The 25,965-nt window shown below is 42.0% G+C and overlaps 1 protein-coding gene across 3 annotated transcripts in view; it reads left to right on the forward strand.

The window, feature by feature from the left end:
* The first annotated feature begins 882 nt into the window (after positions 1-882).
* LOC139399914 (transmembrane protein 163a) overlaps positions 883-25,965 on the forward strand; it is a 96,422-nt gene continuing 71,339 nt past the window's right edge. For 2 of the 3 annotated variants that reach the window (XM_071145043.1, XM_071145058.1), the window contains exons 1-2: positions 883-1,143; positions 25,521-25,640. In XM_071145043.1, coding sequence (XP_071001144.1) covers positions 957-1,143; positions 25,521-25,640 — 307 coding nt within the window. In that variant the 5' untranslated portion in view covers positions 883-956. The remainder of the gene's footprint in view (positions 1,144-25,520; positions 25,641-25,965) is intronic. The other variant, XM_071145051.1, reaches the window with a different exon arrangement.

Raw genomic sequence — 25,965 nt, forward strand, 5'->3', positions numbered from 1 at the left:
TGAAAGTCCCTGAGCTCTTCAGTAAGGCCATTCTACTGCCAATGTTTGTCTATAGAGATTGCCTAGTGTGGCTGAAAAAGTTGAATCCACTAATTTGAAGGGGAGTCCACATACTACTGTATATATTGTGTACATTGCAAAACTGAAAACTATGTTTTGGTTGGTAATGTGAACCATAGATTATCATATAATACACACATACTTTATGTTTATAACTGTTTATTATAATAAAACAACAGGTGCATCCGGCGTTCTGTTTTCTGCTATGTACAGTTTGCGCCACCTTGTGGACTCATGCTTTCAAATTGCTGAAAAACCCCACTATTGATTGAGTTGCATTCACTCATACCATTCAATCCATTACTGAAATTTAATCTATTACTTGTAAAACCAGATCAACTGTAGGCAACGTTGAAAAGTAACCTATTAAAATAATTAATATCAAACTAGAAAATATATTTACAAACCCCAGGTAGCCTATCGATAACACTAAAGGCTATTATTTTCCAGGAAGAAATGAGAGAAATAGTGTATGGAATCCAAACCCAGTGATACTGTATATTGACAGTTGTTTTTTGAGCGGGGTTCTTGCATTTTGCGCATGGTTGCGTGCATGGATTTAGAGGGAGGGGTGAAAAAGTTGCTGTCTCAATCGACAATTGAGCATCACATGACAGTCTTATGTCTAGCAAATGCATGTGCTGATAATCAGATCTCTCCTACACAAGTGAAACAAAACCTTAATTTAGGAATCTGCTCACGTCAGTTGAGAGGGAGGGGTTTTGGGTCTGTTGCTGCTGATGCTGTGGTGTGGATATTGCGTTTATCTTTCTTCTAGTCATCGCCGCCTTCACTTCGTGCTTGTCAACACCGGCGGCATTCGCGCCCTAGATGGCTGCACTTGGCAGTCCTTTGTGAGATTATTTTCCCGAGGATTTTTGACCTATAAGTAAACCATGACTGACCCAACGACACAAGATTCCTTCCCCGTCCCGGATCCCACAATCGTGGATCCTTCAGCTGTAAGAAACGGCGGATGCGCTCCGGAGGCGAACCTATCCAAAAGACCGAGTCAGGGCGATCCTTTCAGTATGGACCAGGACCAAGAGATGAAAATCACGGACAGTGTTGAGGGACAAGGTAGTAAGTAATGCAGGGATTACAAACTTTATTGTTGTAAAAGTAAATCCTCACTTCGATGTGATTGGCACTTCTGGACTTTACTTATAGGCCTACCATCTAGAAACTGTTTTTTAAAATATATAAATTATGAATTTGGTAAATTGTTAATGTGTTTTTCTAATAATTTACAACGTGCATAATAGACTATCAAATACATGGCAATATATCACACATTTCTTTGAGAGACAAATAATAGTCAATAATTTTTCTTGTCATTATATTTATCAAGGTGTTAATTGAGTGTGACATCTATTTTTTTCTGGATGAGTCACATAAACCCGTATGTGAATGTGTATAGGTTATCAAACAATACACAAATGAATGTACATTCTGAGCCCTAACTCAGTCTGTAACATATATATATATATATATATTAACAGAGATAATAAGATACAGTTTACAAAACAGTCCTGCAAGAGAGTAGAGAGTCTTTGGGGATGCAGTGGTTATGAAAATTCACTCAATATTCAGAAGTTTTGTCACTCACTCACTCACTCACTCACTCACTCACTCACTCACTCACTCACTCACTCACTCACACACACACAGGTTAGCACATACTCTTGTTTTAAGTCCCGTTTGAAATAATTGGTTAGCACATACTCTTGTTTTAAGTCCCTGTTTGAAAGAATTGTGTTCACAACCACAAAATGTGCTATTGTCCTCAGAAAGGTGGTGAGTACATCATTAATCTTTACTTTATGGTCACATGCAACATAGTCATACATGATTACTATAGCTTATTTGAACTCAATAACTGACAAAAATTCTATACATACCTATGTTATATACACTTATAAAACTGTTTGTTTTGATCCTGGATGCTGATTGGACAAGCAGAGTTCCAAGCCGTGCTGTATTGGCAGTCACAGACACAACTATGCCTGCTAACAGTTCCATCTGAAAATGATCACTACTGTGTTCATTGTTGCTGTCCGAATCATCCAGTGGTGTAGTGGTATACCCACTTATTTTCCCGTGGGCGTTCCGTATACTCACTTCTTAATCCCCATTGATATGTACCAAAGTAGTGTAGTGGAGGTATACGCTGTTTCAATTAAGAAGGCTGATGGAAAAGATCAGCATGTTTAGCTTAAAATGTTGATAAACTATTATTTCTTCACTTTTTAGTCGCGACAATGTACAGACGGCGGTAGGCCTTCGCTTAAATGTTCCAAAATGCAATTTGCTGGAAGAATAACGTTCAATAACGTGCACCGCACATGCGAGCGGATTCATTGACAGAGATAGACATATCCGTTAGAAATTTAGAGAGAGGGGGATTTAAACATGCAACAATTATCGTGGGGTGCTAATATGACTAGGATAATGCCTTTGGCTGCTAGACAATGAAAGACAGTTGAAAGAAAATCAATAGAACATTAGAAAGCATATGAGTAAGTCATACAAATAATTGCCTCCACGTTTCTATCGTGGGATTTTGGCTATGCGCTACTTTCAAGTATGGTAGGCCTAAAACATGCCTCATAATATGAAGTAAAACGTCCAAGTTTCAAACAAATAAGGAATAGCCTATATGTTTTCTAGCGATGCTAATGGTAGGCCTAACCATCTTCTGGTAGATGGAAAAGCTTTCCCAAAACCTTCTATATTAAATGTTAACTACAGTAGCTACAAAGTAGTATACCTGTCAGAATAATATCATGATTATTTACGTCAATCCAATAGCCATTTATTTTGCAAACCAACTGTACCAACTCATGTGGTACAGAAACACTGCTAATCAAACAACAGTGCTAGGTGCTTCTACACTTTTATTAAGGGTAACTACACTTAAAAATATACATTTCTTAGATTTTTCCAAGACCTCAAAAGTGGTCTCCTGATGTAGTTTAGGCATGGTTATGGACTTAGAACTGTGTTTCCCAACCCTGGCCTTCCTGTACCCCCAGCAGCACACATTTTTGTTGTAGCCCTGGACAACCACACCTCATACAACTCATTGAGGGCTTGATGATTAGTTGACAAGTTGGATCAGGTGTGCTTGTCCAGGGTCACAATAAAAAAAAAAGTGTACTGTTGGAGGTACCCCAGGGCCAGATTTGGGACACACTGACTTAGAACATTCCATTTTCTGTTTGTTTCTGTTTAAAAAACGTGTGACTTTGAGAGTGAAAACCTGAAAAAATGTGCAAAAATCTGAAACCTGTGATTTTGATTTTTACAAGTATCTGTTTCAATGGTAGGATTACTAGTAGCCTACTTGCACAGTACAGCTTGGGTTGGCCTGACTGTGAAAGACCAATATGGGATTTATCATTTTAGGGAATTTAGAGTGTATGTCACTGTTTCTCATAGAATTTTTCACACAGGGCGCCTTTCCTTCACGTGTTTGAATTAAAATATACCCACTTCTCCAGACACCACTATACCACTGGAATCATCTCTTCTATTTATCTTGTATTTATGCTAACTCACACACTATTTCCCCTTGCTTCCAGCCTAGTATTTAGTTTGGTACAGCGGTGATTAATATAACCCTGTCCAGCCTCGGAAACAATGTTTTACTTTTGAATTTCTATTTCTGTAGTACCATACGTAGAGTGAACGAGACAACCTCGTTGCTTCATGCATAAGAACAACCCTTAGCCGTGTTATATTGGCCATATACCACACCACCTCGGGCCTTATTGCTTAATTATTCATCATTCATTGTTTTCCATAGAACGCATAGCCCCTCGTTGATTATCCTTTACATGATCTCTTTCACAAGTTTGATCATAATCCCTTTGTTATCCACATGGAGACTTGAAAATTGTAAAAAAATATAACTGGATTGTCACGGATCCCTCTGGAACTTTCATTACGCACACCTGGCCCCTATTCTCACTGATTGTATTTGTGTATATGTGCCCTTTGTTCACCATGGTGGGGTTGATTATTGTTACTAGGTCCGTTGGTGCGTGCGAGTACCTGTGTGCTGCCCTTGTGGATTGCACAGATGATTACGGGTCTCGTCCCGTGTGTTAATCATTGTGAGAGTGTGTGATTTATTAGAGGTACTCCTCTCTCTTTTGTTTGGGTTTCAACTCTGTGTTTTTGTATGGTGTTTGTTTGGTCTTCGTCCCCGTGCCTTTACACGACATGCCGTAATTTGGGTGCAATAAATACCCCTATTACGCATTCCTGCGTCTGTCTCCCGAATCTCTTTATACCAACGTGACATGGATATGACCAAGGATATGACCAAGGCCCCAATTATGCTTATCATAACTCCCATCCCCACTTGGCATTCATCTTTGTAATAGTGTGAGACTACACATGGTGGCCCTTTCCATGCCAAATTATGAACACATTTTTTGTGTGCTTTATGCCGTAATATTTATAATTATGCTTAATGGAAATCTATTACCAATTGGGTCATATGATGACCAGAGCCGTTGTAATGAGATAGCAATATAAACGCCCCAAAAATTATAGTATTTATTTTTAGGGCAATCTCAGTAGAAATTTTACAAATAGAGAGGTTCAATACCCTCATAAAACATCACAGTAAAATAGAAGGATGTATTGCAAAAATAAACAATACAATGGTAATGAACTGGGAAAGATGGGTTAGTCTGTGGACATCTGAGGGTTGGAATTAAGATTGGAGTGATTGGTTTATTGGCAGATGTGCATGGATTCCAGTGCAATTAGGAAATAAACTTAAATTTCATTTTTATGTTTTCCATTAAGTCCTCCAACCAGAGGAGAGGGGTGCATCGGCATAATAAATAAAACAATACAGTATATATTTAAAAAAAGGGGATTAGAAATTATGCAAGTAATGTTACTTGATAGACTTCAATTCTATCTGCTTATTTCATAGCTGATTTATCCCCCTCCCCCCGCCAAGGACCTCCTACTCTAGTACTGTAAGTACCTATCAAAAGCGTCTGTTGAAGACAGACAGGTAAAGTGGTGAAGGAGGTGAAACCCTAACTTCCTTAAAAGGAGCCACTCACCTGTCCTCTGGTTACTCTCAAGCACGCTTCTCTTCCTCACACTCTTGCAAGCAGGGGAATGCGATGATAGATCTCACTCATATTATTAGAGAACAAGAGTTAAGCAAGTAACCTTAAGTTCTCTTTCAAATACTTGACAATTTTTTAAATATGTTTTATATATATAGTCACATAAACCAGATAGGTGTAGTAAAATGTGTTATTTTACAGGGTCAGCCATAGTAGTACGCCACCCCTGGAGCAAATTAATGTTAAATTCCTTGCTCAAGTGCACATCGACAGATTTTTCACCTTGTTTGCGCATGTATTCAAACCAACGACCTTTGTGTTTCTTGCCCAATGTTCTAAACGCTAGGCTACCTGCCACCCCAATTTCACTGCATCACTATGGGGATATGGCCAACATCTGAATTGCAAAACATACTCCCCGAAGCCAGGGAAGTCCAAACATCAGCAACCCTCAGAGGTCCCAAAACTAAGGGAGTACTGCCCCAAAAAGGTGCACAGACAACCCATTAAGGAAAAACCTCATAACAAAGTGAGGGGAAGCCCAATACAAGGCGCATACAGTCTCAACAAGAAAATAGCTTCAAGTGTTTTGTCCAAATACTCATGGATTCTAGTTCTAAAAGAATGGACGACCTGACCAGAGAGGTCCAGGACCTGAAGAACAGTTTGCGTTTTCTCAGGGTCAGCTCGATGAGTTGGAACAGGAGAACGGCAAGAAGACAGCAATCTGTAAGTCATTGATAAAGGACATCAGTTCTGTGTATGAATCCATGATAGCAATGATTGTCTCGAGGGACAATCAAGGCGGAACAACATGGTTGTGGACGGAATTGCAGAATCTCCACATGAGACCTGGATGGATTCTGAGGACAGAGTGAGGGAAATGATCTCTGAGAAATTGAAGATGGACCACAGGAAGATTGAGGTGGAGCACGCCCACAGGACTGGAAAACCCACCACCGTGATAGGCCCAGGCCGATAGTGGTCAAGTTCCTGAGGTTCAAGGACAAGGTAGCTGTTCTGGAAAGAGCAAAGAACTTGAGAGGAACGTATATCTTCCTCAACGAGGACTATCCTGAAGCTGTGCGCCAGAAGAGGAAAGAACTGATCCCAGCCATGAAAGCTGCCAGAGTGCATGGAGACATTGCTTGCATCTATTATGACAGGCTCATTATCCACCCTCCCTCCCAGAAGCCTGGAAGGGGTGAGAGAGCCAAGCCTATGGTTTCGTAGCTTCAGCCCGCAGCGCGCACACACACACACACACACACACACACACACACACACACACACACACACACACACACACACACACACACACACACACCAATTGATTAATGGACTGCTGAAGGTATATGTTTATCTCTTGCTTTGTTTGCTCTTTTCAGTTTTATGTCTATCTCTGATAAGCTACACAGGAAAGTGCTAAAAATAACCCATATTAATGTAGGTAGCCTTAGAAATAAGGTTCATGAAATCCATAACTTGTCAGATAACATTCATATATTAGCCATTTACGAGACTCACTTAGATAATTAATTTGATGATACATCAGTAGCAATTCAAGGATATAACATCTATAGAAGAGACAGAAATTATTTTTGGGGAGGTGTTGCTGTATATATTCAGAGCCATATCCCTGTAATGCTTAGAGAAGATCTTATGTCAAGTGTTATTGAAGTGTTGTGGTTGCAGGTTCACTTGGCACATCTAAAGCCTTTTCTTTTAGGTTATTGCTATAGGCCACCAAGTGCTAACAGTCAGTATCTAAATAATACGTGTGAAATGCTTAATAGTGTATGTGATGTAAACAGAGAGGTCTACTTTCTTGCGGACCTGAATATTGACTGGTTTTCATCAAGCTGTCCGCTCAACAGGAAGTTTCTTACTGTAACCAGTGCATTTAATCTGGTTCAGGTTATTAATCAACCTACCAGGGTGTTTACAAACACTACAGGAACAAGATCATCTACATGTATCGATCACATTTTTACTAATGCTGTAGAACTTTGTTCTACCCATTGGATGCAATGATCACAATATAGTGGCTATATCCAGGAAAGCCAAAGTTCCAACAGCTGGGCCTAAAATAGACTATAAGAGATCATACAAAATATTTTGTTGTGACTCTTAGGTGGATGATGTTAAAAATATGTGTTGGTCTGATGTGATTAAAGAGGAGCATCCAGATGCTGCACTTTACACAATTTATGCAATTGCTTCTTCCAACTATTGATAAACATGCACCTGTCAAGAAACTGACTGTTAGGACTGTTAAAGCACCATGGATTGATGAGGAATTGAAAAACTGTATGGTTGGAAGAGATGGGGCAAAAGAAGCGGCTAATAAGTCTGGCTGCCCATCTGACTGGCTGACTTACTGCAAATTGAGAAATTATGTGACTAAACTCAACAAAAAGAAGAATAAACTTTATTATGAAGCCAAGATCAATGATGTAAAGAATGTTTTTTATTTTTTGAGTACTTTAAATTAAATTATGGGCAGAAAGACAAATTCAATTCCATCTTTCATCGAATCAGATGGCTTATTCATCACAAAACCATTTGATGTTGCCAATTATTAAAAACATTTTTTTGGGCAATGTGGGCAAATTTAGGCAGGAAATGCCAACAACAAACAGTGAGCAATTGTATTCATGCATAAAAAAACAAATAATGAAAGAAAAGCATTGCAAGTTTGAATTTTGTAAAGTTAGTGTGGGAGAGGTGGTAAAATGATTGTTATCAATCAATAATGACAAACCTCCTGGCATTTACAACTGAGATGGAAAGCTATTGAGGATGGTAGCTGACTATATAGCCACTCCTATCTGTCATATCTTTAATCTGAGCCTAGAGGAAAGTCTTTGTCCTCAGTCCTGGAGGGAAGCCAAAGTAATTCCGCTACCCAAAAGTGGTAAAGCTTCCTTTAATGATTCTAACAGCAGACCTATAAAATTGCTGCCAGCTCTTAGCAAACTTTGACCAAATAGCATTGTATTTCCCTAAAAACAAATTAACAACAGACTTTCAGCATGCTTTATAGAGAAGGGCACTCAACATGTACTGCACTGACACAAATGACTGATGATTGGTTGAAAGAAATCGATAATAAGAAGATTGTGGGAGCTGTACTGTTAGATTTCAGTGCAGTCTTTGATATTATTGACCATAACCTGTTGTTGAAAAAGCTTATGTGCTATGGCTTTTCAACCTCTGCCATAATGTGGATTCAGAGATATCTATCTAATAGAACTCAAAGGGTTTTCTTTAATGGAAGCTTCTCTGATGTCAAATATGTAAAGTGTGGTGTACCGCAGGACAGCTGTCTGGGCCCTCTACTCTCTTCTATTTTTACCAATGACCTGCCACTGGCATTAAACAAAGCATGTGTGTCAATGTATGCTGATGATTCAACCATATACTCATCAGCAACCACAGCTAATGAAGACACTGAAACCCTTAACAAAGAGTTGCAGTTTGTTTTGGAATGGGCGGACAGTAATAAACTGGCCCTGAACATCTCTAAAACTAAGTGCTAGACCTCAGCTGTATTTTTTAATGAATGGTGTGGCTGTTTAACAAGTTAAGGAGACTAAATTACTTGCGTTACCTTAGATTGTAAACTGTCTAGGTCAAAACATATAGATTCAATGGTTGTAATATGGGGAGAGATGTAGCCGTAATAAAGAGATACTCTGCTTTTTTGACACCACACTTCAAAAAGCAAGTTCTGCAGGCTCTATTTTAGTCTAATCTTGATTATTGTTCAGTCGTGTGGTCCAGTGCTGCAAGGAAAGACCTAGTTAAACTGGCCCAGAACAGAGCGGTACATTTAGCTCTTAATTGTAATCAGAGAGCTGATATAAATACTATGGATGTCTATGGAGTCTTTCTTGGCTAAGAGTTGAGTAGAGACTGACTTAATCACTTCTTATTTTTATAAGAAACATTAATGTGTTGAAAATCCCTAATTGTTTGCATTGTCAACTTACACACAGCTCTGACACACACACTTTCCCCACCTGACATAAAATACCAAATACCAACTGAGATATGTTCCAAAAACAGTTCCAAATAGGTAAACTCATCAGAATATTGTCCCAAGAGAGAAGGGCCCACCCTCTTCTGAGGGTGGTTGCCCAATGAGAGAAGAGCATGACACCCTTGCCCAAGCTCTCTTACAATCCAAGTAGATGCGAACCGCACGTACTGGACAGCGACAGGTGAAAAGCCATAGTCTCCTAAGGTGCAACAATGGGAGAAGAAAACAATTGACCTGAGCCAAAGATGGGGTTAGGTACATTAACCTGAAAAACCTCTGGGCAGACTGCAGGCGCGAACAGTGGCTGGAGGAGCACAGCCCAGACATACGCTTAGGGCAGTAGTAAAGCAAAAGTTGGAGGAATATTATATATCCAAGCTTAAGCACAATAGACATGTCCCAGGACGAGCTAAAAGCTTAGCGACTGGGCGTAAGCAACATGCCCCCCTTAGAGACGACACAACAGTTATGGATGAACTATAACTGTCGAGGCCTTGGCAGGCAGAGAAAGATTAACCTTCTCTCCATCCAAAAGATCCCACAGGGAGTATAGGACCATGGAAAACAGAGTGTAGGAAGGAACAATCTGTATAGTCACACCACTTCTCCACAAAAAATGTAACAACTGTAAAACAGAGCGTGCATAAGGGGCTGGCACTCTTTTCCAAGAGTCTTGGGCCTGTCTCTTTTCCTACTCTCTTCCCCCCCTTTTTTCTCTCATCGGCTATCCCCGAAGGCTAAAGTGTCCTAGCCTGACGACTTATACTAAACTCTTCCACTGCTCTATTGCTTGCTAAATACTTTAATTTGAGACTGGCACTATTGAAGTAATTTATGGTGACGAGGGGCACGGGTGGTGTTGTACAAAACAAAGTCATCAGCGATTGGATTGTCTAACAAATCAGAATATCAAAGCCAATGACACATTTTCTAACTGCCGCTTTCAAATTAAATCAAACTTTATTAGTCACATGCACCAAATACAACAGGTGTAGACGTTACAGTGAAATGCTTACTTACGAGCCCCTAACCAACAATGCAGTTAAAAAAATAAAAATATGAATAAGAAATAAAAGTAACAAGTAATTAAAGAACAGCAGTGAAATAACAATAGCGACACTATATACAGGGGTGTACCGGTACAGAGTCAATGTGCGGGGGCACCGGTTAGTCGAGGTAATTGAGGTAATATGTACACGTAGGTAGAGTTATTAAAGTGACTATGCATAGATGATAACAACAGAGAGTAGCAGCAGTGTAAAAGAGGGCGGAGGGGGGGGGGGGGGGGGGGGGGGCAATGCAAATAGTCTGGGTAGCCATTTGATTAGATGTTCAGGAGTCTTATGGCTTGGGGGTAGAAGCTATTTAAAAGCCTCTTAGACCTAGACTTGGCGCTCTGGTACCACTTGTCGTGTGGTAGCAGCCTACCACTGTTGTGTCATCGGCAAACTTAATGATAGTGTTGTAGTCGTGCCTGGTTGTGCAGTCATGAGTGAACAGGGAGGACAGGAAGGGACTGAGCATACACCCCTGAGGGACCACTGTGTTGAGCATCAGCGTGGCGGATGTGTTGTTACCTACCCTTACCACCTGGGGACGGCTCGTCAGGATGTCTAGGATCCAGTTGCAGAGTGAGGTGTTTAGTCCCAGGGTCCTTAGATTATTGATGAGCTTTGAGGGCACTGTGGTGTTAAATGCTGCGCTGTATCCAATGAATAGCATTCTTACATAGGTGTTCCTTTTGTCCAGGTGGGAAAGGGCAGTGTGGAGTGCAATAGAGATTGCATCATCTGTGGATCTGTTAGGGCGGTATGCAAATTAGAGTGGGTCTAGGGTTTTCGGGATAATGGTGTTGATGTGAGCCATGACCAGCCTTTCAAAGCACTTCATGGCTACAGACATGAGGTTACCTTAGTGTTCTTAGGCAGGCCACCTTAGTGTTCTTGGGCACAGAGACTATGGCGGTCTGCTTAAAACATGTTGGTATTACAGACTCGGACAGGGAGAGGTTGAAAATGTCAGTGAAGACACTTGTCAGTTGGTCAGCACCTGGTAATCCGTCGGGCCCTGCGTCCTTGTGAATGTTAACCTGTTTGAAGGTCTTACTCACATTGATTGCGGAGTGCGTGATCACACAGTCTTCTGGAACAGCTGGTGCTCTCATGCATGTTTCAGTGTTATTTGCCTCGAAGTTATTCAGTTTGTCTGGTAGACTCGTGTCACTGGTCAGCTCTCGGCTGTGCTTCCCTTTGTAGTCTGTAATGGTTTGCAAGCCCTGCCACATCCAACGAGCGTCAGAGCCGGTGTAGTACGATTCGATCTTAGTCCTGTATTGACACTTTGCCTGTTTGATGGTTCGTCGGAGGGCATAGGGGGATTTCTTATAAGCTTCCGGGTTAGAGTCCCGCTCCTTGAAAGCGGCAGCTCTAGCCTTTAGCTCAGTGCGAATGTTGCCTGTAATCCATGGCTTCTGGTTGGGGTATGTACGTACAAAGAATATTCCAGTCTGTGTTAGTAAAACAGTCCAGTGGCTTTTTAATCTGCTTCATCTGACCACTTTTTTATTGATTGAGTAACTGGTGCTTCCTGCTTTATTTTTTGCTCGTAAGCAGGAATCAGGAGGATAGAATTATGGCCATCTTTGCCAAATGGAGGGTGAGGGAGAGCTTTGTATGCGTCTCTGTGTGTAAGTCCCCAGCCACTAGGTTCGCCGCCTCTGGGTGAGCGTTTTCCTGTTTGCTTATTTCGGAATACATCTCATTGAATGTGGTCTTATTGCCAGCATCAGTCTGTGGTGGTATGTAGACAGCTACGAAAAATACAGATGAAACTCTTGAGGTAGATAGTATGGTCTACAGCTTATCATACTCTACCTCAGGCGAGCAAAACCTTGAGACTTCCTTAGATGTCGTCCACTAGCTATTATTTATAAAAATAAATACGCTGCCCCTTGTCTTACCAGACGTCGCTGTTCTATCCTGCCGATACAGCGTATAACCAGCCAGCTGTATGTTGATAATGTCATCGTTCAGCCACTACTCCGTGAAGCACAAGATATTACATTTTTGAATGTCCTGTTGGTAGTTTAATCTTCCACGTAGGTCATCGATTTTATTTTCCAAAGATTGCACGTTTGCTAGCAGATTTGGAAGGCACCGGGGGTTTATTCGATCGCCTACAAATTCTCAGAAGGCAGCCCTCCATCCAGCCCCTTTTTCTCCGCCTTCTCTTCACACAAATGACGGTGATCTGGGCCTGTTCCCAGGGAAGCAGTATGTCATTCACGTTGGGCTCGTCGGACTCGTTAAAGGAAAAAAAGGATTCTGCCAGTTCGTGGTGAGTAATCGCAGTTCTGATGTCCAGATGTTATTTTCGGTCATAAGAGACAGTAGCTGTACAAAATAAGTAAAAAAATAAGTTACAAACAACACAAAGAAAGAAACAAAAAAACACAATTGGATAGGAACACGTAAAATGTCAGCCTTCTTCTCCGGTGCCATCTTTACCCACATGTGTTCTGGCTCTGGCCCAACCTATCAGTTTCTGGACCAATCAGACGGCCACGAATGTGTTCACATTCAGTGAAGGGTCGCGGAGGTACTCAGAGCCAGACTTTTCTGGTATTTGGTATTTTATTAGGATCCCCATTAGCTTTTGCAAAAGTAGCAGCTACTCTTCCTGGGGTCCACACAAAACATGAAACATGACATAATACAGAACATTAATAGACAACAACTCAAGGACAGAACTAAAAGGCACACGTAGCCTACATATCAATACATACACACAAACTATATAGATCAAATAGGGGAGAGGCGTTGCTTTATCTGTTTTTTTCAACCAGGTTTGCTGTTCACTTGAGCAATATGAGATGGAACGAAGTTCCATGCAATAATGGCTCAATATAATATTGTACGCTTTCTTGAATTTGTTCTGGATTTGGGGACTGTGAAAAGATCCCTGGTGGAATGTTTGATGGGGTAAGTGTGAATGTCAGAGCTGTATGTAAGTTGACTATGCAAACAATTTGGGATTTTCAACACATGAATGTTTCTTATAAAAAGAAAAAGGGATGCAGTCAGTCTCTCCCCAACTCTTGACCAAGAGAGACTGGCATGCATAGTATGCATAGTCCGTGGGTGTGGCGTAGCGTTTGGCCGGAGCAATGAGTCTGGTTAGCCAGGCAAAAAGTATTGAGAATTGAGGATTGTGAATTGCTTCGTTCACTAGGGTGTTCGCTGAAGTGTTTTAGAGAGTGTTTGACAGTGATGAGGGGTGGTCATTTTACAGCAGGACCATAATGGACGCAGGCAATGAGGCAGTGATCGCTGAGATCCTGGTTGAAGACAGCAGAGGTGTATTTAGAAAGCAGGTTGGTCAGGATGACATCTATGTGGGTGCCCGTGTTTACGGATTTAGGGTTGTACCTGGTAGGTTCCTTGATAATTTGTGTGAGATTGAGGGCATCTAGCTTTGATTGTAGGACGGCCGAGGTGTTAAGCATATCCCAGTTTAGGTCACCTAACAGTACAAACTCTGAAGATAATTGGGGGACAATTAATTAACATATGGTGTCCAGGGCACAGCTGGGAGACACTTATTTCCAGGGCAACAGTGAGACACTTATTTCTGGAAAGGTAGATTTTTAAAAGTAGAAGCTCAAACTGTTTGGGCACAGACTTAGATAGCATGACAGAACTCTGCAGGCTATCTCTGCAGTAGATTGCAACTCCACCCCCTTTGGCAGTACTATCTTGCCGGAAAATGTTGTAGTTAGGGATGGAAATGTCAGAATTTTTGGTGGATTTCCTAAGCCAGGATTCAGACACGCCTAAGACATCAGGGTTGGCGAAGTGTGCTAAAGCAGTGAATAAAACAAACTTTGGGAGGAGGCTTCTGATATTAACATGCATGAATCCAAGGCTTTTTCGATTACAGAAGTCAACAAATGATAGCACCTGGGGAATAGGAGTGGAGCTTGCGGCTACAGGGCCTGGGTTAACCTCTACATCACCAGAGGAACAGAGGAGGAGTAGGATAAGGTAATGGCTAAAGGCTATAAGAACTAGTCGTCTAGTCCGTTGGGGACAGAGAATAGAAGGAGTAGATTTATGGGCGTGGTAGAAAATATTTCAGGGCATAATGTACAGACAATGGTATGGTCGGCTGTGAGTACAGTGGAGGTAAACCTAGGCGTTGAGTGACGAGGCACCAATTAAGCCAGGTCAGGTCTCCGCATGGGTGTGGGGTGGGACATCTAAGGCATTTTGAGCGGGACTGAGGGCTCTACAGTAAAATAAAAACAATAAGAACTAGCAAAGACAGCAGTAGACAAGGCATATTAACATTAGAGAGAGGCATAAAGTAGAGGTCGACTGATTATGATTTTTCAACGCCGATACCAATACCGATTATTGGAGGACCAAAAAAAGCCAACACCGATTAATCGGCCGATTTTAATATATATATTTGTAATAATAACAATAACAACAATACTGAATGAACACTTATTTTAACTTAATATAATACATCAATAAACTAAATTTAGTCTCAAATAAATACTGAAACATGTTCAATTTGGTGAATAATGCAAAAACAAAGTGTTGGGGAAGAAAGTAAAAGTGCAATATGTGCCATAAAAAGGCTAACGTTTAAGAGTCTTCAATATTCCCAGCTAAGAAGTTTTAGGTTGTAGTTATTATAGGACAATTTCTCTCTATACCATTTGTATTTCATATACCTTTGACTGTTGGATGTTCTAATAGGTACTTTAGTATTGCCAGCCTAATCTCAGGAGTTGATAGGCTTGAAGTCATAAACAGCGCAATGCTTGAAGCACAGCGAAGAGCTGCTGGCAAATGCAGGAAAGTGCTGTTTGAATGAATGCTTACGAGTCTGCTGCTGCCTACCACCGCTCAGTCAGATTGCTCTATCAAATCATAGACTTAATTATAATATAATAACACACAGAAATACGAGCCTTAGGTCATTAATATGGTCAAATCCGGAAACTATCATTTCGAAAACAAAATGTTTATTCTTTCAGTGAAATACGAAACTGTTTCTTATTTTATCTAGCGGGTGGCATACCCAAGTCTAAATATTGCTGTTACATTGCACAGCCTTCAATGTTATGTCATAATTATGTACAATTCTGGCAAATTAATTACGGTCTTTGTTAGGAAGAAATGGTCTTCACACAGTTCGCAACGAGCCAGGCAGCCAAAACTGCTGCATATACCCTGACTCTGCCTGCACAGAACGCAAGAGAAGTGACACCATTTCCCTAGTTAAAATGAAATTCATGTTAGCAGGAAATATTAACTAAATATGCAAGTTTAAAAATATATACTTGTGTATTGATTTTAAGAAAGGCATTGATGTTTATGGTTAGGTACACATTGGTGCAACGACAGTGCTTTTTTCGCGAATGCGCTTGTTAAATCACCCGTTTGGCGAAGTAGGCTGTGATTTCAATGATAAATTAACAGGCACCGCATCGATTATATGCAATGCAGGACAAGCTAGATAAACTAGTAATATCATCAACCATGTGTAGTTAACTAGTGATTATGTTAAGATTGATTGTTTTTCATAAGATAAGTTTAATGCTAGCTAGCACCTTATCTTGGCTCCTTGCTGCACTTGCATAACAGATAGTGATCCTGCCACGCAGTCTCCTCGTGGAGTGCAATGTAATCGGCCATAATCAGTGTCCAAAAATGCCTGAAATCGGCCCTAATTAATCGGCCATCCCTATTAATCGGTCGACCTCTAGCATAAAGCAATCACAGGTGTTGATCAGGAGAGCTAAGACAACACTTAGTAAATGGCGATGAATGGGCACAGCGGGTCAGTTAGGTACATACAGGACCTGAGTTCGAGGTTGGGGCTGACAGGTAAACAAAATGAAGTACCGTCTTATTGAAACAGTCCAGGGGGCATCAGCTGTGTAGCCGAGTGATCATAGAGTCAAAAGAGCAGTGATAGGTGAGTCAGGGTGCCGTTCGGTAGTCACTAGTAGATGCTTTTTGGTGACATCGTAACAGAATAGCCTGTTGAGACCACATCGACCGATCAAGTCCAGCCAGGATGGATCGGTGGGGCTCCGTGTCGACAATAAAGGGTCCAGGTCAATTGGCAAAGGAGGTATTGTAGCCCTAGAATTAGCTGGTACATGGGCCTAGCTCGAGGCTAGCTCAAGGCTAGTTGGTACTTACTTCAGGACAGAGGCGTTAGCTAACCGTAGCCACTCGTTTGCAGCTAGCTAGCTGCAATGATCCGGTGTAATGATCCAGAGCGGCAGGAATCCGCTGATATGGTATAGAGAAGCAGTCTGATATGCTCTGGGTTGATATCCATACCACATTGGGTGAGGCGGGTTGCAAGAAAGTATATTTAGTTTGTAGATAGAAAGTGAGATTAAGATATATACGAAAAAGACTGGCTATTTACACGGGATAAGACACAGGATAAGACAACGACAAATACACACGTCCTACTGCTATGCCATCTTGGGCATTTGTATGTTAGCTCTTCCATCCCAAAAGACATGGTCACCATGTTTTGGGATGGGGTTTCCCTGGGCCCTCATAGGGTCGTCTCGTCTACCAGGCTGCAGCAAGTCAGTCTGGATAGATACAGCAAGCGGACTCTTTCCGGACAGAACAGCCAGCGCCATGACATTAGACGTCAAGCAATAAAGCCTAAGGAAGAAGCAAACAACTGTGGCGCAGTATTCGTAATCCTGGGCAGCAGAACAGCTTCGCAACTGGTATGTCTTGTCCCTGCTCCATGAAGAAGGGTTTTCAAGAACAAAGGCAGAGCAGGCTCTGACCCGGCTGTGTGAACCAATCGCAGTAAAAAGCGGCAAGATGAAAAGCCGAAGCTTTGTGGACTCCCAAGACGGCAGAACCATGAGGCTAGCCAGTCGGTCTAGTTAACACAAGCAAATGAACATGGGTTAAACTTGATGAGAGAGTGGCCCCGGTGATGTCCTGGACTGTACGCACTACCCTCTGTAGTGCCTTGCAGTTGCCATACCAGGCAGTGATGAAACATGTTGGCATTACAGACTCAGACAGGGAGAGGTTGAAAATGTCAGTGAAGACACTTGCCAGTTGGTCAGCGCATGCTTGGAGTACACGTCCTGGTAATCCTTCTGGCCCTGCGGCTTTGTGAATGTTGACCTGTTTAAAGGTGTTACTCACATCGGCTGCTTAGAGAATGATCACACAGTCGTCTGGAACAGCTGATGCTCTCATGCATTTTTCAGTGTTACTTGCCTCGAAGCGAGCATAGAAGTTATTCAGCTTGTCTGGTAGACTCGTGTCACTGGGCAGCTCTCGTCTGTGCTTCCCTTTGTAGTCTGTAATGGTTTGCAAGCCCTGCCACATCCGATGAGAATCGGAGCCAGTGTAGTATGATACGATCTTAGTCCTGTATTGACGCTTAGCCTGTTTGATGGTTTGTCGGAGGTCATAGCGGGATTTCTTATAAGCTTCCGGGCTAGAGTCCTGCTCCTTGAAAGCGACAGTGCGAATGTTGCCTGTAATCCATGGCTTCTGGTTGGGGTATGTACGTACAGTCACTGTCGGGACGAGGTCCTCAATGCACTTATTGATAAAGCAAGTGACTGATGTGGTGTACTCTTCAATGCCATCGGAGGAATCCCGGAACATATTCCAGTCTGTATTCCAATCTACTATCCCCCAAAGTTGATGTATTATATTGGTGAACTTGTCCTTCTGTGAAATAAATATATATTTCAAACTCTGCAATAGATCCCAAATGAATACAACCACTCGCATTGTTTTTTACCCCCTTTTTCGATCTTGTCTCGTTTCTGCAACTCCCCAACCGTCTTGGGAGGCAAAGGTCGAGTCATGCGTCCTCTGAAACATGACCCGGCATACCACGCTTCTTAACATCCGCCCGCTTAACCTGGAAGTCAGCCGCACCAATGTGTCGGAGGAAACACCGTTCACCTGACGACTGAGTTCAGCTCTACATCAGTTGTAAAGCAGATTAACGTGCTTAATTATAAGAAGTTATTTGGCAACGTCAGTTGTGATACAAACCTTATCAAAACATATAGGCCTATAGTCTAGGCTACATGAGTTGTGCGACTGAGATTTGAAAAAGCCCCCCCCAAAAAGTAATGCTCTATTTCTTGCCGTACTGCACACGCTGGGCATCATTCACAAGTGATAGGCTAATATTGTCTTCCATCAGACTATTCTTAATTTAATCTTGTCTTTACATACGCTAAATAGAGATTGCACAAAAATAGCGAATTGAGGACGCTTTCAATTTCATGCGAGCCAAGTATGCTATACTCTTGTTGTAAAACGAAGCCATGTGTTTAATATTGTGCAACATTTTGAAACTAGATTAAGGTTTTTGGCTCATATCGATGCTGCATAGTGTCACGAGCGTTGGTTCAATTAATGGACCAAGGCGCTCGCAGGCAACTATACATAGACAAGATCCCACAAAAACCCAGTGGGAAAAGGCTGCCTAAATATGATCCCCATTTAGAGACAACGATAGACAGCTGCCTCTGATTGGGAACCATACCAGGCCAACATAGAAATTAAAAACTAGACTACCCACCCTAGTCACACCTTGACCTAACCAAAATAGAGAATAAAAAGGATATCTAAGGTCAGGGCGTGACACATAGACCATTTTCAAAATGAGAAGTTGCTTTTTAGGGACAGGCACTCTTTAAGGATGTCGTGGTAATTTCCTGTATGAGAGAGCAAACCACACACAAGTCAGAGTTATATTTTAAAGTCCATCTTTAATTAAATATGAGCTTCACCATAGCCCTGTGACTCTCAGATCAATTCAGTGTCTATAAATGAATTCTTTGAGAGTGCTTACAAAACAATTCTTAGTATCATTTATAGCCAAGACACACCCCTCTCAACTCACATGAAGAATAACAGATCTTAGGAACATTACAAAGGAAGACTATTAATTGAGAGAGAGGAGTATCTCCTAGCCAGACAGCATTAGCTTTAAATTATTGTTCAGTTTGGTCTCTTTAGACAAGATTCTAATCTCCTTCTTGGTACCACTTAGGACCAAAACATTACCTCATCCAATGGCATATATCAATGGTCAATTCTAGATACTCCCATCTCAAATTCACCCCCTCCTGGACAAGATCAGAAAAGACAGTGAGCCTCTTAGGTCATATACTAGGTCAAGATAAGGGCAACCTCAGAGGGGACATACAATGGTTCCAGACACTGTCATACTCCTCCCCCCAATGGGAAAAGTAGGGAGTGACTGGTGTACAGACATTGTGGAGCCCTTCACATGGTTTAACAGATACCCTCACATATGAAGACAATCCTGACCTCTCCCCTCTCTGGGCCCCAAGTGACTTTTCCCTGGAGAAGAGAGAGGAAAATGCAACTGCCAACAGTATTATCCAAAAGAAGACATTCTAATGACAAAAATAAGATAAAACATCTTATTTATCTTTGTTACCTAACTAATTCTGATTCAGCCATGACAAGGAAGTGAGACATATACCGCTCTACCTGTCTGTCTCCAACAGATGATTTTGTTAGGTACTTCTAAGAGTAGGTGGTCCTTAGCGAACCCCATAGTGAACATCGAAACCAGTATTTGAAAAAGTCCTAAAGAGACTCCATGTAGAGATAGAAGTATTGTCGGTGCTGAAGCTCTGGCTGGCCAGGGCTGGGTTTCCCAAAAGCAATGGAGCTCTAAAATACTCTAAATTAAATTTAAACTAAATAGATGAAATATGATCTTAGTGCTACAGTACAAGGCCAGCATCCCGGAGTCACCTCTTCACTGTTGACATTGAGACTGGTGTTTTGCGGGTATTATTTAATGAAGCTGCCAGTTGAGGACTTGTGAGGCATCTGTTTCTCAAACTAGACACTCTAATGTACTTGTCCTCTTGCTCAGTTGTGCACCAGGGCCTCCCACTCTTTCTATTCTGGTTAGAGACAGTTCTCTGTTCTGTGAAGGGAGTAGGACAGCGTTGCATGAGATCTTTCTTGGCAATTTCTCTCATGGAATAGACTTAATTTCCCAGAACAAGAATAGACTGAAGAGTTTCAGAAGAAAGGTCTTTGTTTCTGACCATTTTGAGCCTGTAATCGAACCCACAAATGTTGATGCTCCAGATACTCAACTAGTCTAAAGAAGGCCAGTTTTATTGTTTCTTTAATCAGTACAACAGTTTTCAGCTGTGCTAACATAATTGCAAAAGGGTTTTCTAATGATCAGTTAGCCTTTTAAAATTATTTCTTGGATTAGCTAACATAACATGCCATTGGAACAAAGGAGTGATGGTTGCTGATAATGGGCCTCTGTACTCCTATATAGATATTCCATAAAAAATATGCTGTTTCCAGCTACAATAGTTATTTATAACATTAACAATGTCTACACTGTATTTCGGATCAATTTGATGTTATTTTAATGCACAAAAAATGTGCTTTTCTTTCAAAAACATGGACATTTCTAAGTGACCCCAAACTTTTGAATGGTAGTGTACATGTTAGATGTAACATGTGTCTGTGTGTCTTCAACTGTGCCTTTCTGCTCCTCATAGATTGAAGCTGAGGTTTCAGAGTCTTCAGACCCCCATCATATGTTACTTGGAATCACCCCAACCAATCAATTCAGTGCGTTGAATCATTTATGAGTGTTTTTAATTGACAGCTGGTAATATGGGAGACTGTGGGGAGGAGTGGAATGTCAGAGTGAATTGACATTCTGTTGGATCTACCTTTTGAAAGGGAAGGTTCCATGGGTTTTATTCATATAATTTATTAACATTCTATGAGAGATTATAATCATAGCCTAGAGTGTCATGGGAATCTAATGACCTATTCATTAGAGGGAAAACATTGGAATTACTGCCAATATGAGTATGTTGAACATTCTGAATCTATTTAATCCACAAAACCAACATGGATGGAAAATCTATGTATTTCTCTGGGATGAATTTAACACTAGCCACTACGTATACAGTGATCTTTACCCTCCGTAGTTCTGGGAAAGGGAAAGTGTGAATCATCCAATGTATGCTGTTTATCATCATGACGGCAAATGTAGTGTGTGTGTGTTTGTACGTGCTTGTGCGTGCATGTGTCTACAGAGGGGTTTGTTGGGCACATGCTTCCACTGCTGATCCTAGATGTGGATCATGTGAGTTGAACGAGGCTGCAACCTTCCCTGTTGCTCTCTCACTCACTAAACACACACACACACAGCTGATTGCAAGTCAGTGCTCGACAAGTGATAAGATCTGTTGGGTCCTGATGACATTCAAATCAAATCAAGTCAAATCATATTTGTCACATGCACCGAATACAACAGCTGTAGACATTACAGTGAAATGGTTACTTACAAGCCCTTAACAAACAATGCAGTTTGAAGAAAATAAGTGTTAACTAAACAATAGATACAAATTAAATAAATAAAAGTAACAAATAATTCAAGAGTAGCAGTAAAATAACAATAGCGAGGCTATATACAGGCAGTACCGGTACAGACTCAAGGTGCAGAGGCAATGTGTTAGTCGAGGTAATTGAGGTAATATGTACAGTTAGGTAGAGTTAAGGTGACTATGCGTGGATAATAAACAGAGTGTAGCAGCGGCGTAAAAGAGGGGGGGGGCAATGCAAATAGTCTGGATAGCCATTTGATTAGCTGTTCAGGAGTCTTATGGCTTGAGGGTAGAAGCTGTTAAGAAGCCTTTTGGACCTAGACTTGGCAATCCAGTACCGCTTGCCGTGCGGTAGCAGCGAAAACAGTCTAGGACTAGGGTGGCTGGAGTCTTTGACAATTTTTAGGGCCTTTCTCTGACATCACCTGGTATAGAGATCCTGGATGGCAGGAAGCTTGGCCCCAGTGGGACATATGCACTACCCTCTGTAGTGCCTTGCGGTTGGAGGCCGAGCAGTTGCCATACCAGACAGTGATGCAACCAGTCAGGATGCTCTTGATGGTGCAGCAGTAGAACTTTTTGAGGATCTGAGGACCCATGCCAAATCTTTTCAGTCTCCTGAGGGGGAATAGGCTTTGTCGTGCCGTCTTCACAACTGTCTTGGTGTGTTTGGACCATGATAGTTTGTTGGTGATGTAGACACTAAGGAACTTGAAGCCCTCAACCTGCTCCACTACAGCCCTGTCGATGAGAATGGGGGCGTGCTTGGTCCTCCTTTTCCTGTAGTCCACAATCATCTCCTTTGTCTTCATCACATTGAGGGAGAGGTTGTTTTCCTGGCACCACACTGCCAGGTCTCTGACCTCTTCCATATAGGCTGTCTCATCGTTGTCAGGGATCAGGCCTACCACTGTTGTGTCATCGGCAAACTTAATGATGGCGTTGGGAGTCGTGCCTGGCCATGTAGTCATGAGTGAACAGGGAGTACAGGAGGGGACTGATCACGCACCCATGAGGGGCCCACGTGTTGAGGATCAGCATGGTGGATGTGTTGTTAACTACCCTTACCACCTGAGGGCAGTCCCTCAGGAAGTCCAGGATCCAGTTGCAGAGGGAGGTGTTTAGTCCCAGGGTCCATAGCTTATTTATGAGCTTTGAGGGCAATGTGGTGTTGAGCTGTAGTCAATGAATAGCGTTCTCACATAGGTGTTTCTTTTGTTCAGGTGGGAAAAGGCACTGTGGAGTGCAATAGGGATTGCATCATCTGTGAATCTGTTGGGGCAGTATGCAATTTGGAGTGGGACTAGGGTTTCTGGGATGGTGTTGCTGTGAGCCATGACCAGCCTTTCAAAGCACAAAGCACTCACGGCTACAGACGTGAGTGCTACGGGTCGGTAGTCATTTAGGCAGGTTACCTTAGTGTTCTTGGGCAAAGGGACTATGGTGGTCTGCTTGAAACATGTTGGTATTACAGACTCGGTCAGGGAGAGGTTGAAAATGTCAGTGAAGACACTTGCCAGTTGGTCAGCGCAAGTACCTCCTGGTAATCTGGCCTTGTGAATGTTGACCTGTTTAAAGGTCTTACTCACATCGACTGCGGAGAGCGTGATCACACAGTCGTCCGGAACAGCTGAGGCTCTCATGTATGTTTCAGTGTTACTTTCCTCGAGGCGAGCATAGAAGTAATTTAGCTTGTCTGGTAGTCTTGTGTCACTGGGCAGCTCGCGGCTGTGTTTCCTTTGTAGTCTGTAATAGTGTGCAGGCCCTGTCACATCCGACAAGCGTCGGAGCCGGTGTAGTACGATTCAATAATAGTCCTGTATTGACGCTTTGCCTGTTTGATGGTTCGTCGGAGGTCATAGCGGGATTTCTTATAAGCTTCCGGTTTAGAGTCCCGCTCCTTGAACGTGTCAGCTCTATCCTTTAGCACAGTGCGGATGTTGCCTGTAATCCATGGCTTCTGTTTGGAGTATGTACGTACAGTCACTGTGGGGACGACGTAATTGATGCACTTATTGAAAAAGCCAGTGACTGATGTGGTGTACTCCTCAATGCCATCGGAAGAATCCTGGAACTTATTCCAGGCTGTGCTAGAAAAATAGTCCTATAGCTTAGCATCTGACCACTTTTTTATTGACCGAGTCACTGGTGCTTCCTGTTTTCGTTTTTGCTTGTAAGTAGGAATCAGGAGGATAGAATTATGGTCAGATTTGCCAAATGGAGGGTGAGGGAGAGCTTTGTACGCATCTCTGTGTGTGGTGTAAAGGTGGTCTTGAGGTTTCTTCCCTCTGGTTGCACATTTAACATGCTGGTAGAAATGAGGTAGAACTGTATTAATGTCCCTGGCCACTAGGAGTGCCACCTCTGGGTGAGCGTTTTCCTGTTTTCTTATGGCAGTATACAGCTCATTTAATGTGGTCCTAGTGCCATAATCAGTTTGTGGTGGTAAATAGACAGCTAGGAAGAATATAGATTGGTAAATAGTGTGGTCTACTGTACCTCAGGCTAGCAAAACCTCGAGACTCCCTTGGATTTCGTGCACCATCTGTTGTTTACAAATATATACAGACCGCCACCCCTTGTCTTACCCCCTTGTCTTACCAGAGGCAGCTGTTCTATCCTGCCGAAAAAGCTTGAAACCCGCCAGCTGTATGTTATTCATGTTGTCGTTCAGCCATGACTCGGTGAAACATAAGATATTACAGTTTTTAAATATTCAGTTGGTAGGATATACGTGTTCGTAGTTCATCTGTTTTATTATCCAATCATTGTACTTTGGCTAATAGGACCGATGGTAAAGGCAGATTACACACTCGCCGTCGGTTCCTTACAAGGCACCCAGACCTACATCCCCGATATCTCCATCTCTTACTCCTGCGAATGATGGGGATGAGGGTCTTGTCGGGTGTCTGAAGTAAATCCTTTACGTCCAACTCGTTAAAGAAAAAAAATCTTATTCCAGTACGGGGTGAGTAATCTCTGTCCTGACATCTAGAAGCGCTTTTCGGTCATAAGAGACGGAGGCAGAAACATTATGTACAAAATAAGTTACAAATTACGCTAAAAAACACACACAATAAATCCGTAAAACGGCAGCCATCTCCTCCGGCGCCATTATTCCTGCCACCCACTGAATACAAATCAATGAATGAAGGGACTGGGAGAAGAGCTGTGAATATTCTGTGAATATTCTATCACTATTGTCCTCCCAGGCAATTTCTCAGAGAGAGTGCCCTTGTTCTCTAGCATGGGACTGTTAGGATCAGAATAAAATGAGAGGAGGGGTTCCCATGTTGTTTTCCACCCTTTTAATGTCACTACATGACTTTGCAATCTCCTGTCAGTCAGTGTGTATAAAATGTTAAGTCTTTAGTGCTCATTCACACGAAGCCACATGACAATGGAGAAGGAAGCCATGCCAGATTCACAATCCCAATATCTAGTAATTCTCTCTCTCTGTGCCTTTTCTTCTCAGGAGTCTGTCTTCATGGGTCCATGATCACACCACAACTTGTCAGCACACTATATTTAACTTCGCAACAGCTAACTTAATTCATCCTTTATCAAAAAGAGCAACAAGTTATTGAGCCCTGCCGTGTCCTGAGAAACAATTTAGTCAAGCTAATTAAATGTAGCTGTGTTGTACCTTGCTCTCAGTGAGTCATGCATCCTTTACCTCCCTACAACACCCAGCAAATTACATATTCACTGGCCCAGTGCTTCTTTGCTAGCTGGGAAAGGAGGAGAGGGAGAACTACTCAATTGTGGTTTGAAGCAGTGTTAATTAGCTCTTGTTGTAGTGTATTCTTCTCCTGCCTTTGGTTTGACGTGCATGGGTGCTGCCATTAACCACCAGTTTCTCACCTCTCTACAGGCCTGCTGGAAAGCAGCATGCGACTAAAGCCCCATGAGGCTCAAAACTACAGGAAGAAGGCATTGTGGGTATCTTGGATCTCCATCGTGGTGACACTCATCCTGGCAGTAGCAGCCTTCAGTGAGTACATACCATTCAATGCTGTCCTTCAATGGTGCTGTATTGTTTAGTGTACCCTGGTGTCCTTCAGCTGTTTTATATTGTTAAGTGAATGTCCCTGAGTGACTGTGGTTCCAGATGTTTCTTGATGACCATTGCTATTAGGTTTTTAACTTGGTGCTCATGGTAAAGTGTGACAGAATATTTTTATTGCAAAACAGGCTATACTGTAATATTTTGTTGTCAGTATGTTTGTTACACTCAATTATAACTCAGTCCAACAATAAAAAGATCAGAAGGAAGAATGAGAGGGGGAAAAAAACGTGGATAGGTTTTTGAAGCATTT

Source organism: Oncorhynchus clarkii, chromosome 3, assembly GCF_045791955.1.
Source record: "Oncorhynchus clarkii lewisi isolate Uvic-CL-2024 chromosome 3, UVic_Ocla_1.0, whole genome shotgun sequence".
In the NCBI taxonomy this organism is placed as follows: Eukaryota; Metazoa; Chordata; class Actinopteri; order Salmoniformes; family Salmonidae; genus Oncorhynchus; species Oncorhynchus clarkii.